We start from the raw sequence: 24,992 nt of genomic DNA, 5'->3' as shown, positions 1-24,992 counted from the left end.
AGAGAAAAGTAATAGCCTTCTCTAGTTACAACTAAAATTCAATCAGTGTGCGGGGGCTTTCATATAAGATTCCTGAGGGGACCCCTCAGCTACTCTGCCTGGTTACCCTACTATCCAGTGCTGCGGTAGTCTGAGAGGACGTATGAGAGGTTGCTAAATTCAGATGATTTTACAAGTAAGACCAAGTGACATAAATATAAAACTTTTTTTGAAAATAAACTTTCCTTCTACTGTGACTGAAGCTAGACTTTCAACCAGTGGCAGTCAGTGCCAACACTCAACAGTTCCATGTCATTATTGGTCAGCTAATCTGTGAAAAACTGAGTTCTGCATGTGGAAAGTGGCTTGAGGATATAAGTGAATAATGTCTGCAAAGGCAGTCTGTATGAAAATCCATGGATAAAATTTAGGGGCTATCTCTACTAAAAGTTAAAGCACAAAAATAAAAAAAAAATTAAATTAAAAAAAGAAACATACAAAATAGTTAAAGCACAAATCTTATGTTAAGGTCCTAATTAAGGATATGACACAGAGCTGGAAATAGGTGAAGCCAGTGAGGCACTTGCCTAGGTGAAAAATTTAAAGGGGCACCCAAAAAACTCAGTCATTAAGATAAATGATATTTTTAAAAATCAAAATTAATGCAAAAAATCCATTAAACAAAATGTCAAAATTTTAAATAGAGGCAGGATGTGACCCTGCACATCAATGATTCACCTCACCCTAATCCTGGTTATGATATGACACTTATGGTTATAGGAAGCCCAGGTGGTCAGATGATCCAGAAAACATAAGCAATATAAGGTCAAGGTTAAAATCCTGGGGTCTTAATATAATTCCAAGCTTGAATTCTGTGGCTGCGTGACTTTAGATAAGTTACTTAACTTACTACTTCAGTTTCTTCACATGTAGTAGAGATCTAAGAATAATATATCCCATAAGGTTTTTGGGTTTTGTGGGGGTTTTTTTGCAGCTGGCTGGTACAGGGATCTGAACCCCTGACCTTGGGGTTATAAGACTACAGGCTAACCAACTGAGTTAACCAGCCAACCCTCCATAAGGTTTTTGTAACAACTAAACAAGATAACTCAAAGTGCTCATGCCTGAGCACAGAGGCAGATCCAGGTTTTGTGGAGCCTGAAGCTTATAACTTGGGGTGCCCTCTTTAAGAAAAATAATAAAAGTTTAAGAAGACAAAATTGACATGGTAGTGAAAATTTATTTAGAATGAGAAAATAAATCACAAATAACCAATTTTTAAAAGCACAAACCCCAGAAAAATAAAACATTTTTATAAATTAATTGCTCCTATACATCCCTGTAATACTTTTTTCCCTACACTTTTTTGGCTACATTCTCTTTAACTGCCTTTTCATATGACAACAGTTTTATAATACTTCCTGTGGAAAGAACAGAAAAGATAGTTGTCTTTTCTCTAGCATGATTGATTTGTTTTATATCATTGATAGTTTAGAAAAGCATCTCTAAGCTTTACAACTCAATTGATAATGTGTCAATTCTTAAATTGGGGAAAATGTTCATCACGTGTTTTTCATATATGAGCTATAATATTTGCAAGATATTTCACAGACTAGCTTCCAGATCCATTCATTTCAAACATCATTTCATTTTCATTAGCCATGTACTTCTGGTCACCGGGCACCATAGGACACATTAGTATTGCAATACCAACTCTGACCCTGTACTTTTTTGTCGCAATACTAAGCTGGCCCAGTCAGTAGTAAGAATATTCCTGGAAACCATCCCTAAATGGGCATGGCTAGCAATAACTTAACAATATGTGGAAATGACTGTGAGCCACATAAAAATATCCCACTAAACCCAAACTAAATGTATCTCCAACTTAATTTACTCTTTGCTAGCTCTTGAAAATGGCCATGGCCACTCTGCCACCTGACAAAAGGGGATGTGTAACAGAAGGGTGGATGGAGAGCAGAGACAGTTGTCTGAACTAATATCAGTAAAAATATCTTACCTTTAGAAATATTACAAAAACATATGACCGAGTGAACACATTGCTACAGGACCCCCCCCCCCCCCACCCCTTCCCTTGGAAGAGACCCCATGTGAAGCTTAAGCTTCACTAGCTAAACAGTAAATTAACTTTGCTGACTGTTGGGAAAATAGAAGTTTGGTCAGGGCCCTTGCCTCGGGTCAGGTTGGGTGTGGTTCAGCATCCTTTGTAAGCAAACTCTGTGTGTGTGTGTGTGTGAGAGTTTTAGTGAAGAGAGAGAGAGAGGAGTTTCATTGAAGCAGGTGGGCGGGCGTCAGCGCAGACGCCTGGCGCAGCCATGCTTTCCAACCTATGGCTCCAAGGACCTTTTGGCCAGTTACCTAGCTCATAGAACTGTGTGAAGGGGTCTGGGGACCCAACCTGGCATGTGAAGGGTTTGTGATGCAGTCTGTGAATGGGCTTGAGAGGTCTGGGAGCTCCAGACCCAGGCCTCGCTCAACAATCGGCTCAGTCGGCAGGATTACCGGCAGGTAAAAGAGCCTGACAACTATAGTGGTCGTGTAGGTAGACAATTGGCATCACGAACAGTATTAAGAGCTTTACAATTGGCGATTTGAGCAAGATACCAGACATTAGCCCTAGCCTTAGCCGTGGCTCCACAGTACATTATACCTTGATAAAGCTGTTAAAAAATTGTATTTGAAAAGCAAGATCAGAGATTCAAATGTGAAAAGGCTGAAACATGGAAGTAGTATTTATGAACTAGCTCACATTGAGTAATTGTTTTGTCTCACCAAAAGTCCCATTCATTGTGGTAAAGTTTGTCGTGCACCAAAAAACTATGTGTGCTGGGTGGCTTTGTTGGCGAGGCATCCCCAGCAAGCCCCTTCTGTCTGCCGTGTCCAGAGGTTTTCTCGCAGCAGTTAGCTGACCCCGTCTTTGTAGCCAGATTTTGTGCTGCAAAATGGACCTCTCCTTCTCTTCTCCATTTCCCTCCCTCCTAATAAAACTCTTTTCTTTCATTTGGAGCAGTAGGTAATAGCAAAAGACTCAGGTAAAGTAATTTACCTTCCCATGTGAACTTAACATTTAAAGTGTCACCATTCGTCCAGGGAAACTGTATTTTGAAACACACATGCTAGTTAACTTATGTGAATCAGTCTTGAATGGCAATAAAGTTTTTACTATTATAGAAACTTACAATTCTTTCATTTTTCAATAAAGGAGATCATCAGGAGTGATTTGCCACTTGTTGCATTGTTTGCCAGTTTTGATTCATTAACTCAGGCCTCTTGCAGATTTAGCAAATAAAAATATGGGTTGCCCAGTTAAATTTGAATTTCACCCTGTACCAGACAGCCTTCCCCCCCACCAAAAAAATCGGAATTTCAGGTAAACAATAAGTATTGTTTTAGTGTAAGTATGTCCCAAATATTGCATGGATCACTTATTCTTTAAAAAATGAAATATCTGGGATATATTTCTACTAAAACATTACTTGTTTATCTGAAATTCAAATTAAATTGGACATCCTGTATTTTATCTAACAATTCTACTGTAAGCAAGCTGTGTAAACGTTTGGTTTAAGTTACTTTTAAATGGCTTCTGTTTGTTTACAAAAAGTCTCCAAGATAAAGCATTATCTTTACCAGTTGCTCCCAGTTGCTGGGAAGACTAAGTTCCAGTTCCTTAGCTCCTTCAGTTAAAAACGTGCATCATAAGAGAAGTCAGTTCTGATTCGGGAAAGATTTTCACAAAGATCTTGGGTTTGGGCCAGTAAATGGTGAACTACAATCCTTCAGCAGAGGTAGGCCTTGGGCGGACCGTCTCACTGACTCCGCGCTCACCAGTGAGCCAAGGGCCCAGGCCACCGCAGCCCTCAGCACAAGCCTCAGAGCCCACAGAGACGGGCAGACCTGGCGGACCCGCTTCCTTCTGTCTTTCCCGCTCGGTGGAGGAGACCAACTTCCAGAGAGACCCTGCCCCTCTCCAGATCCCGGATGCTTTTCCCTTGCCCCTCCCCGCTCCCGCCCCCGTGGAGGTGGAGAAGACTGCTCTCAGAGCACAAAGTGCCCGGAATCAACAGCCAGTTCTGAAATCAACAGCTCGCCAGGTGTGAGTCACCCGCTCTCGTTCATTCCAGAAGGGGCTTCTGCGGAAAGAGGAGAGGCGCCCCCCCGGAACCTAAGATGAGGAGGGCGGCTCACTGTTGTTCTCGCGCCCCCTCTCTCCTCTTTTTTGGTCGGAGGAAAGAAAACAGTCCCGCCTCCGGGTGTGTGCAAAGCCGAGAACTGGAAACAGGGACACCCCTCCTTTAGCCCGGCCCAGCCCGCGAGGCGCGGGAGGCGGGCAGGCGCGGGGCGGAGGCGCGGGTGGGCTGCGCCGACAGCGAGCGGCGGCTGCGAGCGCCCGGCTGCGCGGGGAGGATGCGCTGCTGACGCGTGCGGGAGCCCCGCGCCCGGGCTGGAAGATGCTCCTGAGGGGCCTCCGGCCGTGGCGCCCGCGGCTGCTGCTGACCTCCGGAACCCGGGCTCTAGCGCGTCCGAGGCCGCAGCCGCCCCAGGTAAGACCGGGTGCGGGGGCGACGGGGCGCCTGGGGGCAGGCGGGTGGAAAGTTTGCGTCGAGCAACTTTGGCGGGAGCGAAAGGCGAGCGGCCGGGCGGTTCACTGCGTTGTGCCGCTCCCTGCGCTCCACCCCGCCCCCAACTCCACGCGCGGGGAGGCCCCGACAGGTGGTGCCCGGGCCGCGGACGTGGCTCCCGGGGTCCAGGATGGGGGTCACGCCCCGTGGCCCAGGGAAGGAAAGGCCAGAGCGGCGCGCCGGGCGCATCACCTCGGCCCGGTCGGGATGCCGGGACCCCGGGGCTGCGGCCGGGGGCAGTAGAAGAACCCGCCGGCAGTGTCTTGACGGCCAAACTGCGGTCTGGAGTAAGTTTCCACAGCCGCTCGGAGGGGGCTTCAGGAAACGAGGGAGCGGGCAGTGACTGTCCCGAGGGCGTTCTGCCGTGGGAGAGGGAAATGCCCATCCTGAAAACCGCGAGCACCTCCCTTTTGAAGAGGGAAGAAAAACTCGCGTTTTGGTCGGAGCCCCGAGAGACGGGTGATTCATGAATGTGTGCTGGTGAGTAACAGCTGGCCTGACAGTTGTATTGAGGTCTGAGTAGAAACGTTGCTTGGAGGAGGAGGGAAGAGACGGGATGTGCGCTAAAAAAGACACAGGAAGAGAGGGGAAAGTGCTGAGTGAAACGAGGATCGTGATGCAGCCTGACAGGGGCCCGGAGCCCTCGCTCGGAGCCTGGTGAGGACAGACCGCCTTTCAAAAGAGCCTTCGGGGTGCGCGTGCTTGGGCGGGGAGTTGTTTCTGATTTTCAGTTTGTTTCTCCCTCACCGTTAGATTAGTTTTAGGTTGTTAAAGGGAAAAATATTTATTTTTTATCTTTTAGCTGTGCACTTTGAAAGAAAAGCAAAAAGTAAGCAATGAGATTCTCTTGGCACTTTCACTTCCTGTTTCTTTTGGGGGTTTTGTTGTGGTTACCCGACCCCCCCGACCCCTTTTTTCTCCCAACTGTCTCCGAACTTTAGAGTTTGGATTGATGCAGGAAATACTTAATTGCATTTTTAAAATGCCTTCCGTGAATGTTCGGAAGTGAATGAAGGCCATTTTGTTACTAATATGTAGAAAAAGGAGCAAACTCCTTACAAGGTAAAACGGTATCCTTAATAGAGTAATGGGCAAGATAGGCTTTTTCCACATTTTAAAATTGTATTTTTATAATAAGTGTTGCATTTTATAGTCAAAAATACACCAACTATTAAAGCAACCCAGTACAGGGAACCCCCTTCACCACACAACACAAATGATTGATTCCGTTTTCTCTTAAATCCATTTAACACTTTGAGCAGCATATTGACCTAACACTTTGAACAGGATCTCAGAACTGGCTGCTCTTTCTCAAATTATCAACTCCGAGCCCTTTTTCCGCATATCCCATCTGATGCTTTATAAGGTGGTGCCACTGAATGCTCTAGCAGGAATGTGGATGCCCTTTTAAAAGAAATAGAAAATGATAAAGTGAGGCTTTTTAGGCCTAATAATAGGGGAATAGTGTTTAGTACTTTACCTCTAGGTAATCATATTAAGAAGCCTTACATTTGACTGTTATAATTTGAAAATTTCTGTTTTAAGTCAAATGTCCATGCTACAAAGTCAAACTTTAGAAGTGGAAATGTTTCCATCATATTACCTATGTGATAAGAGACCCCGAAAGAATAAAGGCCAGCCTGTGAGTTTGCATTTTCATATGCAGCTTTGAACTCTTACCATAATGAAACTGATAGAAATATCCTGGTCCCTATGGTGTTTTAGCTAGGACTACTAAACCATTTTCTTCAAATCAAGTTACCTGGCTGTAGGGATATTTTTCATTGTGCTGCTCTTTTGTGGTTGTCCCAAACATTATTGATATGAGACATTATTTCTATATATTTTTGCCACAAACATTCAGACCCCTAGAGCCATATATAATATGAAAGCAGCTAGAACCAAAAGAGTGGTTTGTGACCTGAGAGCTCAAAAAATACTAGCTTGCAGGGAATTGTCATAAGTAGTATTTCAAATAAGAGTTCCCAATTAAAATTGGTCTTTTCTGAAATTAGTCATGTGTCTTATAGGAGTATTTAGTAACTTTAAGAAACATACAGTTCTCATCCTTAATATGGTAGGTGAGTAATTGCCATTGTTTTGTGGGTGGGAAAAAAAGTTTTGTTGACATAGATACGTTTAGTGTAGTAAAGTTGTTTTTTAGGGCCGGCCCAGTGGCGCACTGCTACAGTGCGCCGCTTGGGAGCATGGCGGCGCTCCCGCCGAGGGTTCGGATCCCACATACAGACCGGTTCCGCTCACTGGCTGAGCGAGGTGTGGGCGCAGCACCGAGGTTTGCGATCCCGTTGCCGGTCCCGGTCCGGTACGGGCGCGACACTGAGGAAAAAGACAAAAAGGAAAAAAAAAAGTTGTTTTTTAAAGAGCATATTTAGTGTGATGCATAAGAGAGCAAAACCATGTTGTATTACCTTGGCCAAGGCATGGCCTGGTGTTCATGGTCACGTCCCGGTAGCAGCATCTCTGCTTGTCGGCACTCTGGCTAAGTGGTTGTCAGGGCAATCTCTGGCTCCTGGTGGTGTTTCTGTACACAAGGACGCAGCTTTAAGTGATTATGGTGCCTGGCGAATTACATCTCAACAGAAAACCCTTGCCTAGTCGTGCCTTTCTTAATTTCGGTTTTCTGTTGCTTAGATTGAGAAACTCCTTGATATGATTTTGTGCCCCTAATACAGAATTTGAATCCCCACATAAACTATGTTTAAAACTTTTAAAAATCAAGTGTACATTGCGGAGAGGCTTAAGTATTGTGCTTTTTTTTTAAACATCTAGAAACAAATCATATGAATGTTTTAATCCACCACAAGACGATTATTAGAAGTTGTGGTTTTCATCTTTTAAATTTAATGAACATATTCTTGTTTGACACTTTCCTACTATTCTACCTCTTGTAATTGACACGTTGTGTTCTATAATACTGGTTTCAGAGTTCTTTCCTGAGGAGAGCAATTGGTTGTATGTTGGTGATTGTGTTTACACTATAGAAAAGACATTGATGCTTTGACCTCGAAAGTACTTCTAGATCAGTTTATCTATTAATCATTAAACATCACCACCTTTCTAGCACTTAGGTATTAATGCTTTTTTGTTTTTGATTTTACTTTTTATTTATTGTAATTAAATGATTTTACAGCAAACTTTAAGTTAGGAAATGATTTTGTATCTTGGCAGATAAATATTTGTTGAATGAGGTACCTATGAAACTAAATATTGGTTGATCTAACTGATATCTACTGTATAAACTGAATATGTTTAGGTCATAGAATAGAAAAGAGCAGCTTATTTAGTTGGTGTTAAGCAACTGGGACATCTGAGTGCCAACCTGAGCCTACCACCACTTAGCTCTGTGAACTTAGCCAAGTCATTCAGTCTATTAGGGCCTGTTTTGTCCCGTTTTCAAAACAAGGGGATTTGTTTAATTGGTGTTAAATAAATCCTTTCCATCTTTAAAATTGCCATGTTGGTATTTTACCAGGGGATGTAAATATACCACTGAACAAAGTATTGTGGATGTCAGAATGGTTGTCTTAATGATTGAAAATTTCTCTTTTACAGTTTTAGGCAGTCAGTAGAGTGGCAATTTTACCTAGTATTCGTAATAACCGTTTTCCCTTTTAAAGGAAATTGAAATTTATTTGATGGGCTTAGTATGTCAGAATAGATCGTCTCTCTCTCATACTTTATTCTGTATTACTAGTGTTTTCATCTGTGAAAGGTTCATCTGTGAAATACCTATTCAATAGTATCTAGCATGAGAACCCCCAAACCATTACATAATAGACATCTTAGGGAAACCCATAGGCTATAAACCATTATCTCAGCTATATTCTAGAAGAGTTTTTTTGATCTGATTTAATTTACCAGTACAAATTTTTCTTGATTTATTTTTTATTTCTATTTTTTCCTTGGTTTTAAAACAAATATCAGCTTCTCTGTTCTCTGAGCTATGTATTCAGACTTTGTGGCATGGGATCCCCCACCCAAATGTTTTTTTTTACTGAATTTTCCACATTGGCATGTTTTTTAAGAAACATAGTAGTCAGTTAAAAGGTGCCCTTTAAGAGGACCCATGGAAGAAACTGCTGTTCTAGTCTTAGTATTAGAATAGTTGGGTTTCTCCTGAGCAGATGTGGGGTTTATTATACAGACAGCGAAGTGTATAGCCATTGATGTTGTCTCTGTGCACTGGCTGCCAGAAAGCTTAAGATTAGATTTTCAACCCCCCTCTGCCAAATGTGAAAGACCTGTGACGTGTATTTATTGTACTCACAGTTTCATCTTCTGTAACTTCATTTTCCCCTACATTCATATCACATATCATCACTCATTTTTCTCCCCCCCCCCCACAAACAGGATTTTTTATTTGTCCCTATTAAAAGTCTGAATTTTAAACAGATTCTTGGACTGATGGTTCATATCCATCAGCTCGTTCAACTTTAGTGCCTGTTTAATCCCCAGTAGCTTTTCCAGAACTACTGTCTTCACCATGAGTTTCCCAATTCAAACTTGGGCTTCTTCAGCATTTTTACTTTAATAACAAAGACATCATGGACAGGATAAATAGATTAACAAGACTTTTCTATGTGTTTTCCAATGCTGTCCAGAATCAATTTATTGAATGCTTCTTTCAGGTCGTTTGTCTGCACGTCTTGTTTATGATTTCCCATTATCTTTTTCTGGATTTGGCAGACCTTTTGCTGCTGAGCACAAGAGGTCTTTGGTATCTGATGAGCTTTTTAGTAAAACCAGCGCAGAACAGAGGAAGCAAATAACCATAGGAAGTCCTGACATCAACATGAGGTTCAATTAAGGTCTGCCATTTTTTGACCATGGAACATATTTTGTCACAAGTAAGATCCATGTCATGGAAGTTAAGCAGTTTTTGCCCTGTACATCCTCAGTAAGTAGCTGGAATTTTCTTTTTTTTTTTTTTTTCCTTTTTGTCTTTTTTACTGACCGGTAACGGGATCGCACCCCTCGGTGTCGCGCCCGTACCAGGGACGGCAATGGGATTGCAACCCTCAGTGTTGCGCCCGCACCGTGCTCAGCCAGTGAGCGGGAACCGGTCTCCACATGGGATCCGAACCCTCGGCGGGAGCGCCGCTGCACTCCCAAGCGGCGCACTCTCCAGTGCGCCACCGGGCTGGCCCATGGAATTTTCTAAATGCACCTTCATCATTCTGCAGATCAGCAAGGCTCACTTCAAACACACAACACTTGAGGCCATAAGATGCAATTTTGGTTCCTTGAGTCCTGGTGACTAGTGTTTGGTCCCGTATTTCTTATGTTGAACATAGCACGTGCTTTCACGTCATACTAATCTCTCTTAGAAAATGGATTAACCACTTTCTTCTTGGCTCCCTTTTCGCCATCTTTTGTAAGGTGCTTTTTCTTGCCAACTGCCATGGTGCTCCTCAGCTATTTTTCTGTAATCATCTTTTAATGGGAAAAAGTAGTGTATAAATAAGGCTTTAAGAAATTTTCAAAATCAGCTCATTAGCATTTGAACAAATATATTCTAAGTAATAAATAGTGGAAATGTGGCTAACCAGTCTCTTCTTGTTCACATAGTCTGTTTGGTGCTTTGCCCATAGAAGTTGCTCAATAGATGTTAATTGTGTTGAATCAAGTTGCTGTAAGAATTAATTTTGATGCTGCAGTTCTCTCAAAGAAAGGTGGTGGTAATGAAGTTACTCTCCTCACACAAAGAAATGGATTTCTCTTCTTTTTTTCTTCTTACTATCCTCACCTGCCCTAATTCTTCCTATTTCCTTTCTACCTCCACCGTCAACACCTGAGTTAAACTACAGTTTGGGTCAACTACCAAGGCCTGTAAATCTCTTTACTCTGAGGGTTTCCTATTTCATGAACTCCTAACTGGTGTTATTTGATTTTACATAATTTTTATGTTATTTACAGGTTCATCATAAAGGGAATAGAAAGCATTGCAACCCAGGATGTTTTTTGGCAGGTCTTCAGGGAATAATTAAATTTCCATCTAGGAGTCACAAGATTGGTGAGAAATGTATGAAATCTTCGCTATAAACAAAGTCCATTGAAGAGAATTTCTTTAAATAGATTTGAGGGCAATAAATAGAGAACAGTGAAAGAGAGGCACGAATTGGGGCTAGAGTTGAAATTTCTGTAGCCTGTAAGCAGGAACAAGAAGTGTTGTAAAACATTGAATCTCATATCGAGAAACCAACAGGTTCACAAAGCTTTGCTTTTACAAACTTTAGGGAGGAAAAGTCTTGGAGTCTGGCAAGAGTCACTCCACAAGTATGAGTTCTTCACGAGGGTCTTATGATATTTACTGTATTGAGTAGATGTTTTGGTTTGTTTTTTTCCCTTTTTTTCAAAACTGCCATGGACATAGGTGGTAATCCTATTATATTCAACTACATATATAGCTTTTTGTAATGAATGCATTTGTACAAATCACATTTCTGGGACCTGAAGATGAATTAGCTTATTTTCAGATTCTTGGGCATAATAGTAAATAATAAATGCCCCATCCTGTCTGCTGCTTTGTGTAGCAGGGCAATCACTGGGAATCGGCCACGTATAATCCGGCGGTTTGTCATATTTCATTAGTGAAAGTATTTTATGCCTAGTCTACCTCCAAGGACTGGAACATGGAGAACTGCAGGGAGGAGAAAACATCAGAAGAATTCTTGTTTTGAGAGATTTCTTAGCGGGGCGGGGGAGGGCTTTTTTTTTTTTTTTTTTTTTTTTTTGGGGGGGGTTTTTTTGACTCTGTGTGGGGGGGGGGGGGGGGTTTCATTCGTGTGGGGTTCTGTCCCTTGTTAAACATTTTGTTTGGTTTTGGTATATGAATTTTCCTATTTGGCTGAGTGGGTGTATTAGTCCGTTTTGTGTTGCTATTTCGGAATACCTGAGACTGGGTGATTTAAAAGAGAAAAAAATTTATTGCTTACAGTTTCTGAGGCTGGGAAGTCGAAAGCCCATCCAGTGATGGTGACAGCAACCCAGGGGCTCACATTGCAAGACGGTGGAAGCAGAGCAGCAGAAAAAGACAGACTATCTTCTTTTAAAGCCCTCAGAACCACTCCCCTGACCACCATTTTTAATCCATTCACTATTTTATTATCTTACAATCCAATCACCTCTTCAAGGCTCCACCTTTCAACTACCATAATAGGATTTCCCACCCTTTTAACAGTCACAGTGGGGGTTAAATTTCTAATAGGTAAAACTTGGGGGATACAATTCAAGCTTCAGGGAGTTTTGGGAGGACATAATTCAATCTGCTACAGTGAAGTATTTGAAGAGGGGATTTTAGAAGGCGTTGATGAATAACTGCTCTTTCTAGAGTCTTACAATAATGTGACCATAAACTTGGAAAAAAATTGTTTTAAAAAATGTTTTGCAGACAGATCAACAGAGCATTAGCTCTCTAAGCCCTTGCGAGAGGTTATTTGTTGTGACATTTTATAGACTGATAACTCATTTCTGCACCTCTGCTTTGGAAATGTTTTAGATAATGTATAATAAAACAATTTTCACTTTTCAGAAGAGTATAGTTTCTTTGGACCTTGTAAATATCCCTTTTTATGGGTTTATTATTATCAAAACCAAGGTAAGCAAGCTTTAAAGCATGAGCTACAGTTGATCCAGAACCATGCTGGAGCCTCATCCCCCAGTTCCACTTTCTACTCCATGCCTCACATATCCCACAGTCCAGCATGACTAAACTAGTACTTCCTGGCTTGTCATTTATATTCACCCCTCCCTGTTGGTATGTATGATGTTCCCCAGGCATCAGTCTCTCTCTCCCATTACTCCCCTTCTTCTTTCTCCTGAATTCTCTTCCTTCAAGGCTGAGTTCCAATAGCCACCTAACCCCACCCCAGTTTTGATGTCTCTGCAGATCTCTGCAGGCTGAGTTGATTGTACTTTCTCTTTTAACCCCACAGTACTGACAGCATTTAATCATTTGACCATGTATTAAAGTTAGTTGTGCCCATATGATTTTTCAACCTGGATTTTCAGCACTTTGTGGTCAAAACTATCTTCTCCATTTCTGGCCACCTCTGCCCTGGCAAAGTAGGTGCATAATAAATACTTATTGGACAGAGGATGAGTGAATGGATGATAAAGAATGAAATATTATGTAGAGTTCCTTAATGGTATGTTCTCTTCATGGCTTCTCATTTTCCTCTTCTCCACTTAATCTAGTAGGGGAAAACCTGAAGCATTCTTATCTACTTTTTGTTATATGAACCTTAAAAAATTGAAGATTTTTAAAAAGTTAACCAGAATGACCTTATTCATATTGTATTTTTCATTAAAAGCAAACAGTAGTCTTAAATCATATTTTGGTTAATTGTTTTACATTAAAAGTGCTTTCATATCAGATTTTCAAAGGACATAAGTAACATGATTCAACTACACATATAAATTCTGTTCGGACAGCCTGGCATATAGGTACTTTCTTGGGTATTCTTAAAGTGTGGTGTTGATTTAGGATGATTGTTTATGTGTGAAGAAAGCAGTATTTTTCTTCATGGACAAGGAACTTTTCTAAAAGGGATTCTCAGAGAATTAAATCATGTTTGTTTTAAATTCATGAAGTGCTGCTTTGTGATTGCCAATAATTAGTGTTAGCACTCAAAGTTTAATCATTACAATTTAAATAATTTAGAGCATTAACTTAAAGATCAATTATAAAATATGTTTATTTGTAAGACACAGCTCCTAGGCAAAATATAAAACTGACCTTTGAAAAGTAATCCAAATTAATTATTTTGTAATTAATGTAATTTTTGATATTAGGAAACATTGCAGATCCTCTTAGTAACACCACCTCCATTACCATTCCAGAAGTGGGGCATAATTTCCTTTGACATGTGAAGTTGCCCTGAATGAGATTATCATCCACTGGTCTTCCAATACCTGGAGGCCCATTAAAAGAGGCCCTTCAGGGTGCATAGCAAAGTTTGTTGAATACTGTTGAATGTTCGAATACTGGTGGGTAACCCAGCATGGTCATTGCCATTCATCTAAGCAGCCTAGAATCTGAAATCTTTGAGTAAGAATAGGAATTTAAAAAAAAAAAAAGAAAGAAAATTTAGAGGATCCATGCAGAGACTGTGGCCATTTTCCCAATATTTCTGGAATTTGGGGCCAGCATGTATAAATAGGATTGTAATGGAGGTTCCAACTGTGACTGGAGCCTTTGCCACCGCTTGTGCTGCTCTCACCCTGACCAGTTCCAAGACCTGGTTCTGCCCAGGTTCCTAAAAATGTTTTAGCTCAAACTTTGGCTTCTATTTCTCCCACCCTGATTAGGTTGGTTTACTTTGAGTTTTAGATAAGGCTTCTCATGCTTCTGTTCTTTCATAGTTAGGTCCAAGTCTGTTACATTTTAATTGCCCATATTTCCCTTGCACCTAGAATGGGTTTTGCCTTTTGCCTGAACCCCAGGATCTCAGTGGAGGAGTTTTGGTGATTCATGTTAAGTCTGGAGGCTTCCACACAAAGTACTTAAAAGTTACATGGAAGACAAGGTACCTATACATAAGAGAGATATGTGTTCTTTCCTTAGTTGGCTCATGAGGGTCAAATAAATATTAGAGATAGTAATTACTAGAAGAATTCAGAGAAGGAACATCATTAGAAATTGTGGAGATGAAAAGAGGAGAGACTTCAACCAAGCTCTGAGAGCAGAACAGGGTTAGGGTTTAGCAGACTTTTTTTTTTTTTTTAAGTTGACCGGTAAGGGGATCTTAACCCTTGACTTGGTGTTGTCAGCACCACGCTCTCCCAAGTGAGCTAACCGGCCATCCCTATATAGGGATCCGAACCTGTGGCCTTAGTGTTATCAGCACCACACTCTCCCAAGTGAGCCACAGGCCGGCCTAGCAGACATATTTTGATGCGAAGAAAGAGCAGAAGCATGGAGAAAGGAGTCTGAAAGGGGTTTGAGGTGCTTGTAAGCACTCTGATCAGACTGCAGGAAGTATTCTCTTTGAAGTGTGGTCCTTGACTTCCGTTAGTTTTAGACATCATATTAAAATCTTATAATATAGAAATTATGCTTATTAAACTGTGTCACAAACTGATATCCTACAGAACATGTTTCCTAGGATGTTAATAGATGTTCCAGAAAAACAAATCTGTTCTTACAAGTTTGAAAAACTCTAGGCTAAACCATACCAAGTTAAATGGGTTCCTTTACTCCAAACTTTTGGGACTTTTACTTTGCTAATGTGCATTGGGATACTTGGAGGATGGGAAAGAGTTTGATTGCAGACCTCTTTTATCCTACAGCATTTTCTGTAACTTCTCCCAGAATAGTGGTCCACTGAATACAATTTGGGAAACACTGGTTTAAAAAATTAGATCGGGGATGGATTATGTTGAAAAATACATGATGTCCTTTTACTTTGTGGCTTATTTCCTCAGTCATATCTAATCTTGTCACTCCGGCTCTACCATATTGGAACATTCCCAAATGCTACATTCTTCAGCCTTTTTTGCATTCAGGTATGGGCATGTAACCAAATTCTGGATATCCCACATGACATGAAAGTGATAAGTACAACTTCCAGTTTACATCTTTAATTAGGAGGCTGATTTCTCTCTTCTTCCTTTTTTCCCTTCACATTGGCTAGAATGCAGATGTAGAAGGGGTGAGCCAGCTCATACCTGTGGAGGCATTCAACTCTTTAGTGGATGGCGAAGGAGACCTGGATACCTGGATGACTTGCAGGTCATCTCACTTGTCCTCAACTGCCTACCTACTAGAAAAACAAACATTTCTTTTGAGTCCCATGGTATTTTTGGGTTTCTATGTTACAGGAGCTTTGCTTATGCCTTATCTTGTCCAGCAGCTGACCAGCCCAACAAAAGTCTCCGAATGGAGAGATTGAGACACTGTGAGATAATCCTATTGGAGGCTCTTAGAAAGCCCCACGCGTAGTTACCCATGGTTAAAACCTGAAAGAGAAGAATAACCAATACATGGATTTAATATATTTTACAGAGCATAACAGTTTGCCCCCTGGGTGGGGCCCTGAGGCACTGTCTTGGTGTGCCTGCATGAGGGAAGGGTTCCGATCCCCCCGGCCGCTAGCCCTGGGTCCCTGTGCAGGCCCTGAGGCATTGGCGGTGTGCCTGGATGGGGGAGTGGGGTCCAGTCCCGGCTCCAATCCTCGGTTTCCTGTGCAGGACCCCGAGGTGCTGGTTGTGTGAGTGGTTGTGGGTGGGGGTCCTGCCCCTGGATCCATGCCTCATGTCCCCTGGTGGGCCCCAAGGCACTGGTGGTGTGCCTGGGCCAGAACTAATTTTTTGTCCTTTGCTTACTTCTAAAGTGGGGGAGCTTCCTGTGGGAACCAGTACTTGAGCTGTGTGTTGGAGTAAATTGCTGCTTTGCTGCTGTTTTCCCACGGAAGGCTTTTTGTGTACCTCAGGGTTTAATGGTTGACCTTATAGGTACTTCTGGCTCTCCAGAGACTCGGCGCACCTGGGTTGTGTAGAAACGCTGATCTGGGCCTGAGGTTTTTCATCAAATTGGACCCCATGCAATTCTGCATTCCTGACCAGTCTCCTCTGAGTGGTCCTGCGCTGATTGAGGGGTGGATCGGCTGTCTTTGCTGTGTCCCAGTTTTCTCCCGGTGGGCCTGTCTCCCCCACCGCCCATGCTCCAAACACTTCTCATGGGATGGCCCTGTGTTGGTCCCTTGCATTGACTAACCGGCCTCTGAATGGCTCCCCTTTTTCAGCTGTTCTGGCTCCTTGGGCTCCTGCATGGGTCCACAGGAACCCTATTAGTGGTCTTGCTGTCCTGGGGACCACCAAAGTCCTCTTCTCACCTTCTGCTTTCAAGTAACTCCATCTAAAGGGCACAGCTGCGGCTCTACCAGCTCCTGCTCCATGCGCTCCAGCATTAAAGCAGCTGCAGCCCGAAACGCTGAGAGCAGTTTTTTCTTTCTCTCATTGTGGTTTCTCCTGCCTTCATGAATTCCATAGGTCTCTCCTCCTCTTCACCTGAACTCCAGTGGCCCCAGCTTGGCTGATATTACATTTTTCCTTTTTTTTTTTTTTGTCTTTTTTCGTGTCCGGCAACGGATCGCAACCCTCAGTGTCGCGCCCGTACCGGACCGGGACCGGCAATGGGATCGCAACCCTCGGTGTTGCGCCCACACCTCGCTCAGCCAGTGAGCGGGAACCTGTCTGTATGTGGAATCCGAACCCTCGGTGGGAGCACCACCACGCTCCCAAGCGGTGCACTGTAGCAGTGCGCCTCCGGGCCGGCCCGATATTACATTTTTATAGTTGTAAATTCATTGATTTGTGGGAGAGAGTGATGCTGGGACCGTCTATTCTTCCATCTTGACTGGAACTCCCAACTTCTGTATTCTTAAAGCCAGTTTTTTTCTGGTTCTATGGTGAGCTTTATAGGTCAAGCAGTAGCTCTACTCCACACAGTCATTCAGGAACCTAAGCTGACCTGTTTGTCATTTTCTACACATGGCTTCCAAAGTCAAAAAAGCACAGAGGCTCTTTTAGTCTTTCAAGGTATTATGGGCTAGGCCTGGAGGTGTTGCATGTCACTTGTGCTCATGTTCCATTGAATATTTCATTGAATATGTCACATGGCCACATTTAGCTGCAAGCTGGCCGAGGGATGTACTCCTGGCCAGGAGCCACATTCCCTCTAAAACTTGATACTGTGGAAGAAGGAAGGATGGATTTTAGTGGACATTTAACTGTATCTGCCATAGTCCCCTTGGCTATAGACAGGATTGTTTTGTTTTGGGGGTTGCTGAATTTTCAAGGCACTATTGAATCTCACTTATAGGTGTTTCTTAGCAATAGATATTTAGAGGGAAACTATTTTTCCCTGAAAAACTTTTAAAAAGAAATGGTGAAATTTCAGCATTTTTAATTTGGACTGGAAGAGGGAGGAACATATGATACCTTGTTGGGTTCATTATAAACTGCTCTCTGGGCTTTAACTAATAAAAAAGGGTATAGTCTCACTTGTACACTCTAAGCTAAGGAAGAGAGAAATACATTTTAATGGTTCAATTAGAATTTGAGGCCAGAATTCAAGTTTATGCAATGACACCTGATAAGGAAGAAAAAAAAGTATAGCTGAGAAAAGATGCTGACAATATGGTTTTAAGGAAGGCCTTCCTTTGGAAGAATTGTGGTCATTAATGAGCAATAGTAAAAGTTATAAAAAATACCATGCATATCTAGTATATGAATTTAGTGGCATTTTATAGGCTAGTTTATTATAAATATGGTCTAAAAAGGAAATATTAGGTACTTAAGATGGTTGAAAAATGCTAACTAACTGCATCTTAGAATAAAACGTGTCTTAGTATATAATATAATACAGAGACTAATCCACCTGTGTCTGTGCTACAGGAGCCTACCAAGTGAACACAGCAGAACCAGGAAGCAAAACCCTTTTTCTTCCTTCAGTGTGACACAGGTGCCCACTAGTGATAGAACTTCAGTGCAAGCCAGCACAGGAAAAATATTTAAAGGCCCAAGATACATTTTCACAGAACAGTCAAAATGGGTGAATTTGGAGTGGACAGGCAGTACATTAACCACCATCACAGGAGGAATGAGGTACCACTGTGCAGTACTTACTTGAAAATAGCAGCTGCACTTGTGAGCATGGCCAAGCTGGCCAAGCCAAGGTGGGATGGGAGGCAGAGCTAGACTGTGGGCAGGGCCTGGTAAAGGAGCACTACTTTTGAATGCAGTTCTATAACCTAGAACAGAAATCAGGGAAGTAGCGCTTGGCTGTTACAGGAACACAGAATCCAAACCAAAGATGGATTGGATATGCTATGGGTCAGATGTGTCCCCCAAAAGTTCATGTATCGGAAACTTGATCTCCATTGCAACAGTGTTAAGAGGGTAGGAAATCTAATTACCATATTCGAAAGGTGGGGCCTTTAAGATGTGATTAGATTGTGAGGACTGTGGCCCCGTGAATGGATCGATCCATTCAGAGTAATGGGCATGGTTCTGCTGGCTTTATAATTAGAGCAAGTAAGAAGGTTAGCTCTCTTGCTCTTGCCATTCTTGCCATGTGATATCTTGCATTGCTGTAGAAGGCCCTCACTAGATGCACCTCTAGACCATAGACTTCCCATCCTCCAAAACTGTAAGAAATAGATTTCATTTTTTTATAAATTACCCAGTTTCAGGTATTCTGTTATTAGCAACAGAAATGGACTAATACAGGATAAACGTAGAGATCCAAAAAAAGTATGAGGCTTTTAAGTGCATAAGGAAGTTAGACTGAATAGATAGGAAGATAAAGGTGGATTACTGAGAAGCCAAGAAGTTGAATTGAGTAGGGGTATTTGGGACCTGGGACTGGCCCAGATCGAAATGGAAGGTAAGGGGAGATGATCTTGATCTCTAAGGTTCCTTTCATCTCGAATGTTCTTTGATGTCCCTTAGATACCCCTGGGTTTGATATCCATCACAAAGTCAGAAACCACTGAAGTTTGGAGATTGGTAAACTCAGATACCTAGCTAAAAATTAATCCACTGCTGTTTATCCCTTGCTCTGCTTACTCCTTACTATCTGCCTCCTCCACCAAGAAAAAGATGTAGATTGTTTATAGTGTAATAACTATTAAGTTGAAGTGATTTTGTTTTAGCCTTTTTAAATATATATTATTAATCTTTCTGTAAAAGGTTTGGGTTTAGAATGTTTGTTGTGAGGTTTTGCCCTCAAGCAGCACAGGTGTGCTGCTCATAACTCTTATTCCTTTGAGTTTAAACTTGGCTGCTCTACTAACATGTTATAGCCCTCCTTTGCATATGAAATTCACTTTATAATGAATCCAGACAGATTCATTTAATTAGTTTATTCTATTTAGTGGGATTGTGTTTCTATTTAACTAGTGGAGTCTGAATTTGTGCCAATGACTAAGCATTGTAATCAACAGTTGTTGATATGCTTGCCATTATATGAAAACTGATATCAGAGTATAACCTCTCTTGGAGAGAAATTGTACTCCTGCATGTACCTTTGGCACTAAATTAGGATGAAATATCTTAATGTTTATAATTATCCCATTTACTTAAAGCTATTAGGCATTAGAAAATGGTATTTTATAGGCACAACAGTAACCATTAAAATTATTAATATATTTTAGAAAACAACTTTGTAGGCTATGCTTGTCACCTTGCTTTTCTGGGAACATCTCCACTCTTACCTACATGGTTCAGCAGAATTGGCCATCGCAGCACATGACCCTCATTCAACTGGCCACCTGACGCAGAACTTTGGAATTAGGTCCAGGATTTCCAACGCTGCTGCCTGCTCTTTTGAATAGTGGAGTTGTACTTGCAGCTGTTTGGTGGGGACCATTTCTACAATGTGCACCAGGAAGCAGTGAAAATCATTTTGTAGTGATAAGCAGAATGACACTGATGTGCAGAGAGGAGAATGAAATGTGGATCAAGAGAACTTTGCAATCTCAGTATGACCCTCCAGTCCCTGATTCTAGTCCACACCTGTGGTTTTACTAAATCCTTTTATTTAGGCTATCTGAGAGACATTTCTATGTCATTGGAGTAAATTTCCATTCTTGCTTAAGTCAGGTAGGTGTTTCTTCCCTTCATTCAAGTAACAAATATATATGAAGTGATCATTCAAACTGATAAGAAAAACACTAAGATCTCAGTAGAGAAATGGACAAAGGACATGAGTGATCCTCAGAAAAGGGAATAAAAATGTGGATAAACAAAAATTCTCAGCCTCACTGATAGTCAAAGATATGCAAAAACAATAGGACAAAGGTAATATTTTCCTTTTTTTTTTTTAACCTATCAAATTGGCAAAGAAAAACAAAGGTAATACTCAAAGCATAAAGCATGGCATGATGTGGGAACTCTTCTGGACTGCAAGAGTGTAAAGTCATTGTTTTTTTTTTTTTTCCCCCCCTTTTTGTCTTTTTTACTGACCGGTAATGGGATCGCAACCCTCGGTGTCGCACCCGTACCGGGCACCGGCAATGGGATCGCAACCCTCGGTGTTGCGCCCGCACCGTGCTCAGCCAGTCAGCAGGAACCGGTCTCCACATGGGATCCGAACCCTCGGCGGGAGCGCCACCACACTCCCAAGCGGCGCAGTCTCCAGTGCGCCACCGGGCCGGCCCAAGTCATTGTTTAATTCATGGTACCAACAGGAAACAGATGGCCCACTCAGATTAGGATATAGTAATTAGAGGAGAGTTTATATACAAAGGATTATTCACAGAGAGTGGGTGCAGGAGAACCACTAGAGGTGGTGTAGTAACTCAGGACTAGCATTGGGGAGGGGGCCAATGAGGAAGAGCTGTGACTGCAACCCTGAGTGAAGGGCCAAGCCACATACTCACTCAGAAATTACTTCTTCATGGTTTCTTTAAACATGAACATTCTAACATTCATTAAAACTGCAATTGCAAAATTCTCAGTCTAGGTTAAGACTTCAGATGCTTTATTCAGTCTTTTGTAATGAAGGAGCTAATTTTTTCAGTGTCAAGCCTATAAGTATTTTTTATACCAGCAGCTATTGAAGTCAGCACTCCTTTTATTTAATAATAATATTTATAATAATAGCTATAATGATTACTTAGCATGTGCCAGACACTGTCGTAAGCTCTTTCTTACTCAGCCCCCCTCCTTGCAGTTATTGGAGGTAACTGCTAATATTACCCTATATTTACTGATCAGCTGATGAAGAACTACACTCAAACCCCTCCTGTTGCCTCTGAGGCCTACACTCCTAACAGCTAGTCTGTTTTACTGTGGAGATATTGTCTCTTACTTTGAAAATAAACAAAACAGTATATTTCAGGCTTTGATTTTTTTATGTTGATTCAATTGAAGAAGAGCTTTGAATATTGCTAAAACTTGATCGTTTCGTACTCTTGAATTCTATGAGAGGTATGAGATTAAATTTTAAAAGGTACCACAAAGATGAACTAGTCACACCAGTTTCATGTGGAAAACTTGTTTATGCTATAAAAGTAAGAAGTTTCCTAAAACCTTTTTCAAAGATTTTAAAATAAACAGATAAATTGCTGAATAAAGTTCCAAATAAACTGTACTTTTTTTCCTCCAAAAGAAGCAATTGGCTTTACAGAAGAGGAAATCAGGTTAATTAATTAAAAGAGACTTTAATTCTTTGCAAAGTCAGTGAAATGTTAAGTATGACTTCAGATAATCCAAGATTATTGGGCAAGGAACTTAAAAAGACAATTTGAGTCAGTATCATATTTGTAGCAAGATCATAGTTAAACTAGTACAAAGCTGTCTCCTCTGTCACTTAAAATCACTTTCTCATCTCTCCTTCAAAGAAAACAGTTCAGGGTATTAAATTTAAAGTTAGGGCCGGCCCGGTGGCGCACTGCTACAGTGTGCTGCTTGGGAGCATGGTGGCGCTCCTGCCGAGGGTTCAGATCCCACATACAGACCGGTTCCCGCTCACTGGCTGAGCGAGGTGTGGGAGCAACACCAAGGTTTGCGATCCCGTTGCCGGTCCCGGTCTGGTACGGGCGCGACACTGAGGGTTGCGATCCGTTGCCAGACACGAAAAAAGAAACAAAAAGGAAAAAAAAATTTAAAGTTATCCTCTTAAATGCTCATAATTGTACATAATAATGTGTAATACATAATAATGTAGTTCTTGAAATCTGAATGATTGATCAATATATGAAAATTTAATAGGTTATTCTTAAATAAAGTACTTTCTGTACACAATCTCTCATGTAATTTCTGCATGGCCTCATGATACAGATATTTGTCTTTTATAGATGGGAAAATTGAGGCCCAGAAAAGTTAAATAAGTTATTCACACAATTAGTAAGTAGTGGAGCTGAGACTTAAATCCCGATCCTCATAATGAATTCTGTACTTTCAATAAACTTACATTGCCCCATTTTTCTTCTCTCTCTTTTTTGGAGCACAGAAATAATACACTAGACTTGGGCAAACCCAAGATTAGTATTGTGAAGGAAATCCTCTTAAGTCCTGCATGGTGACAATAATCAAGAGAAGTAGCAAGAAAAAACAGCTTGCTGTTTGAAGGTTCTGGGATTTTCATATCCCAGTTTTCTTCTGTTTTCATATCTAGATCTTGTCCATTGGAATCCTGCCTCCAATAATCCTTAACAGCTGTCCTCCTTAACACTTGATTCTATCATCTTCATGGTTACTGAGCATGATTTTTTCCATGATTTGTACTTGCTAATTCAGTTAGATTAGACATTCTCCAAAGTCAGGGACTATGTGTGATACTTTTGTTCTGTACTTTTTTTTTTTTCCTTTTTGTCTTTTTTCGTGACCGGCAATGGATCGCAACCCTCAGTGTCACGCCCGTACCGGACCAGGACCGGCAACGGGATCACAACCCTCGGTGTTGCACCTGCACCTCACTCAGCCAGTGAGCGGCCGGTCTGTATGTGGGATCTGAACCCTCAGCGGGAGCATCGCCGCACTCCCAAGCGGCACACTGTAGCAGTGCGCCACCGGGCCGGCCCTTGTTCTGTACTTTTAAATGCGTAGTTGTGGATTTGAAACTTGAAGTGTGTGGCTTTTCTTTTTCCTCATATTTTAGTTGTTGAGACTGTGATTAAATCTCATATTTAAAGCAATAGAGGACCTCCACGTAGAATTAGGTTTTGCATTTACTCAGGGGTGCTACATGTAAAAGGTGGCATTCACATGTGGATGGGTAAATTTATGATGCTTTTCTGGCAAATGACCATTAATGTATCTGAGGAAGGGGAGCCAACTTTTAAATTCACTCAAAGACACCTATGGGTCACTGTGAGAATCCTCACTACTGCCATGTAGAAAAGATTTTGTATTATAGTCAACTGTAAATTTATTCAAAGAATGGGTCAAAATAAACATAATACTTGAGGTCTAACTGAAAATAGCAATTAGGTGAGGTAAGAAACAATGGACCAAATCCTCATAAAGGAACGCAGAACTTTTTTTAAAAAATTACTTTTATGGGCCGGCCCGGTGGCGCACTGGATAGTGCGCCACTTGGGAAGCGCGGCGGCGCTCCTGCCCGAGGGTTCGGATCCCACATACAGACCGGTTCCCGCTCACTGGCTGGGCGAGGCGCGGGGGCAACACTGAGGGTTGCGATCCCGTTGCCGGTCCCGGTCCGGTTACGGGGGCAACACTGAGGGTTGCGATCCGTTGCCGAACACGGAAAAAAGACAAAAAAAAAAAAAAAAAAAATTACTTTTATATAACAAGCTTGAAACAAAAGTTTATGAGAATGCAAATATTCTCTAAAAACTAGTTTTAGATTTTAGTAAGAAACAGCCTTTAAATGACTCATTTGTAAAACTGTGTTTTAAGTGTCGCATAATTATTGAAATCAAAATCTTAACTTTTTCTAAGAAATGGAAACATATAAAAATAACAGATAAAAGCCTATTCTGGAAGCTTTGTACATGAGTTAAATTCAGAAGCATTTCTTTTCTCAGATGTTGTAAGTTGTAATTTTGCTACCTTTATTGTACTGAAAAAAATTATCACTGTGGAAATGAAAACTTGTTAGCTATTTCAGTTGATAGATTTGAAATAATTAGAAGCAAAATCGGGAGTGGTTAATGGCTATAATATGATCTAAAATACAGAAACAGAATTGCATCCAGCATCTAATGGACAGATCTAAAAGGTTCACGTGTTTCTCATTTAAGGAGTTTTAACTACTTAGTTCAGTAGCATCCTTTACCTTTACAGTTGTAGAAACCAAATGACAATTTTGTGATGGCCTCTTCCCGTTAGTGTCCTAACTGAAGGACAAGGTAAATTGTGGCTGAACTGGCATGTGCATGATACATCTTTAAAAATGTATCACCTGTGTCTCAGCTTTAAAAATGTCATGCTAAAGGATGACACATCAAAGTGAGGGTGAAATTTTGTGACCAATAGATATTTCTCGTTTTGCTATGAAAATGCAAATCGTCTGGTAACTCATTCTGTTTCCTTGGGCAGCAGCTGAGAGATTCCTGTGTGACTACAATGAGAATAAGGTTGGTGTTTGAGTCACTGAACTCCATTGCATTTTACTCTGTATCAGCTAAACGGACATTTCTGTGTTTGCTCTGGAGATTTTGATATTTGCATTCTGATGCTAAAACCATCAGCTTTTAGCAAAGTTTGATATTGGAAATGATCATGTGAAAGAAAGTCTTGGTGTTACTGCAACTCTCTGCTCCCCTAAATTGAAGATTCCATTTCTTATTTTCATCTCCTATGAAAGGTTACATTTCTTAGTTCAGTGTTAGCAAAAATTCCTCCCCTGACAAGCTGACATCTTTCTGTTAGGTAATAAGTGTG

At 41.4% G+C, this 24,992-nt stretch overlaps 1 protein-coding gene and 1 pseudogene across 1 annotated transcript in view; one reads left to right on the top strand and one right to left on the bottom strand.

Annotated features, from left to right (window-relative positions):
* Window positions 1-4,382: 4,382 nt before the first annotated feature.
* The window catches only part of CCDC109B (coiled-coil domain containing 109B), an 87,712-nt gene continuing 67,102 nt past the window's right edge, over window positions 4,383-24,992 (top strand). The window contains exon 1 of the mRNA XM_008571972.1: window positions 4,383-4,538. Within this exon, the coding sequence (XP_008570194.1) occupies window positions 4,446-4,538 (93 nt within the window). The 5' untranslated portion in view covers window positions 4,383-4,445. The remainder of the gene's footprint in view (window positions 4,539-24,992) is intronic.
* On the bottom strand, window positions 8,982-10,040 carry LOC103589904 (annotated as a pseudogene).

Source organism: Galeopterus variegatus, unplaced genomic scaffold (assembly GCF_000696425.1).
Source record: "Galeopterus variegatus unplaced genomic scaffold, G_variegatus-3.0.2 Scaffold741, whole genome shotgun sequence".
NCBI lineage: Eukaryota > Metazoa > Chordata > Mammalia > Dermoptera > Cynocephalidae > Galeopterus > Galeopterus variegatus.
This window is presented reverse-complemented; position numbering and strand designations above follow the sequence as displayed.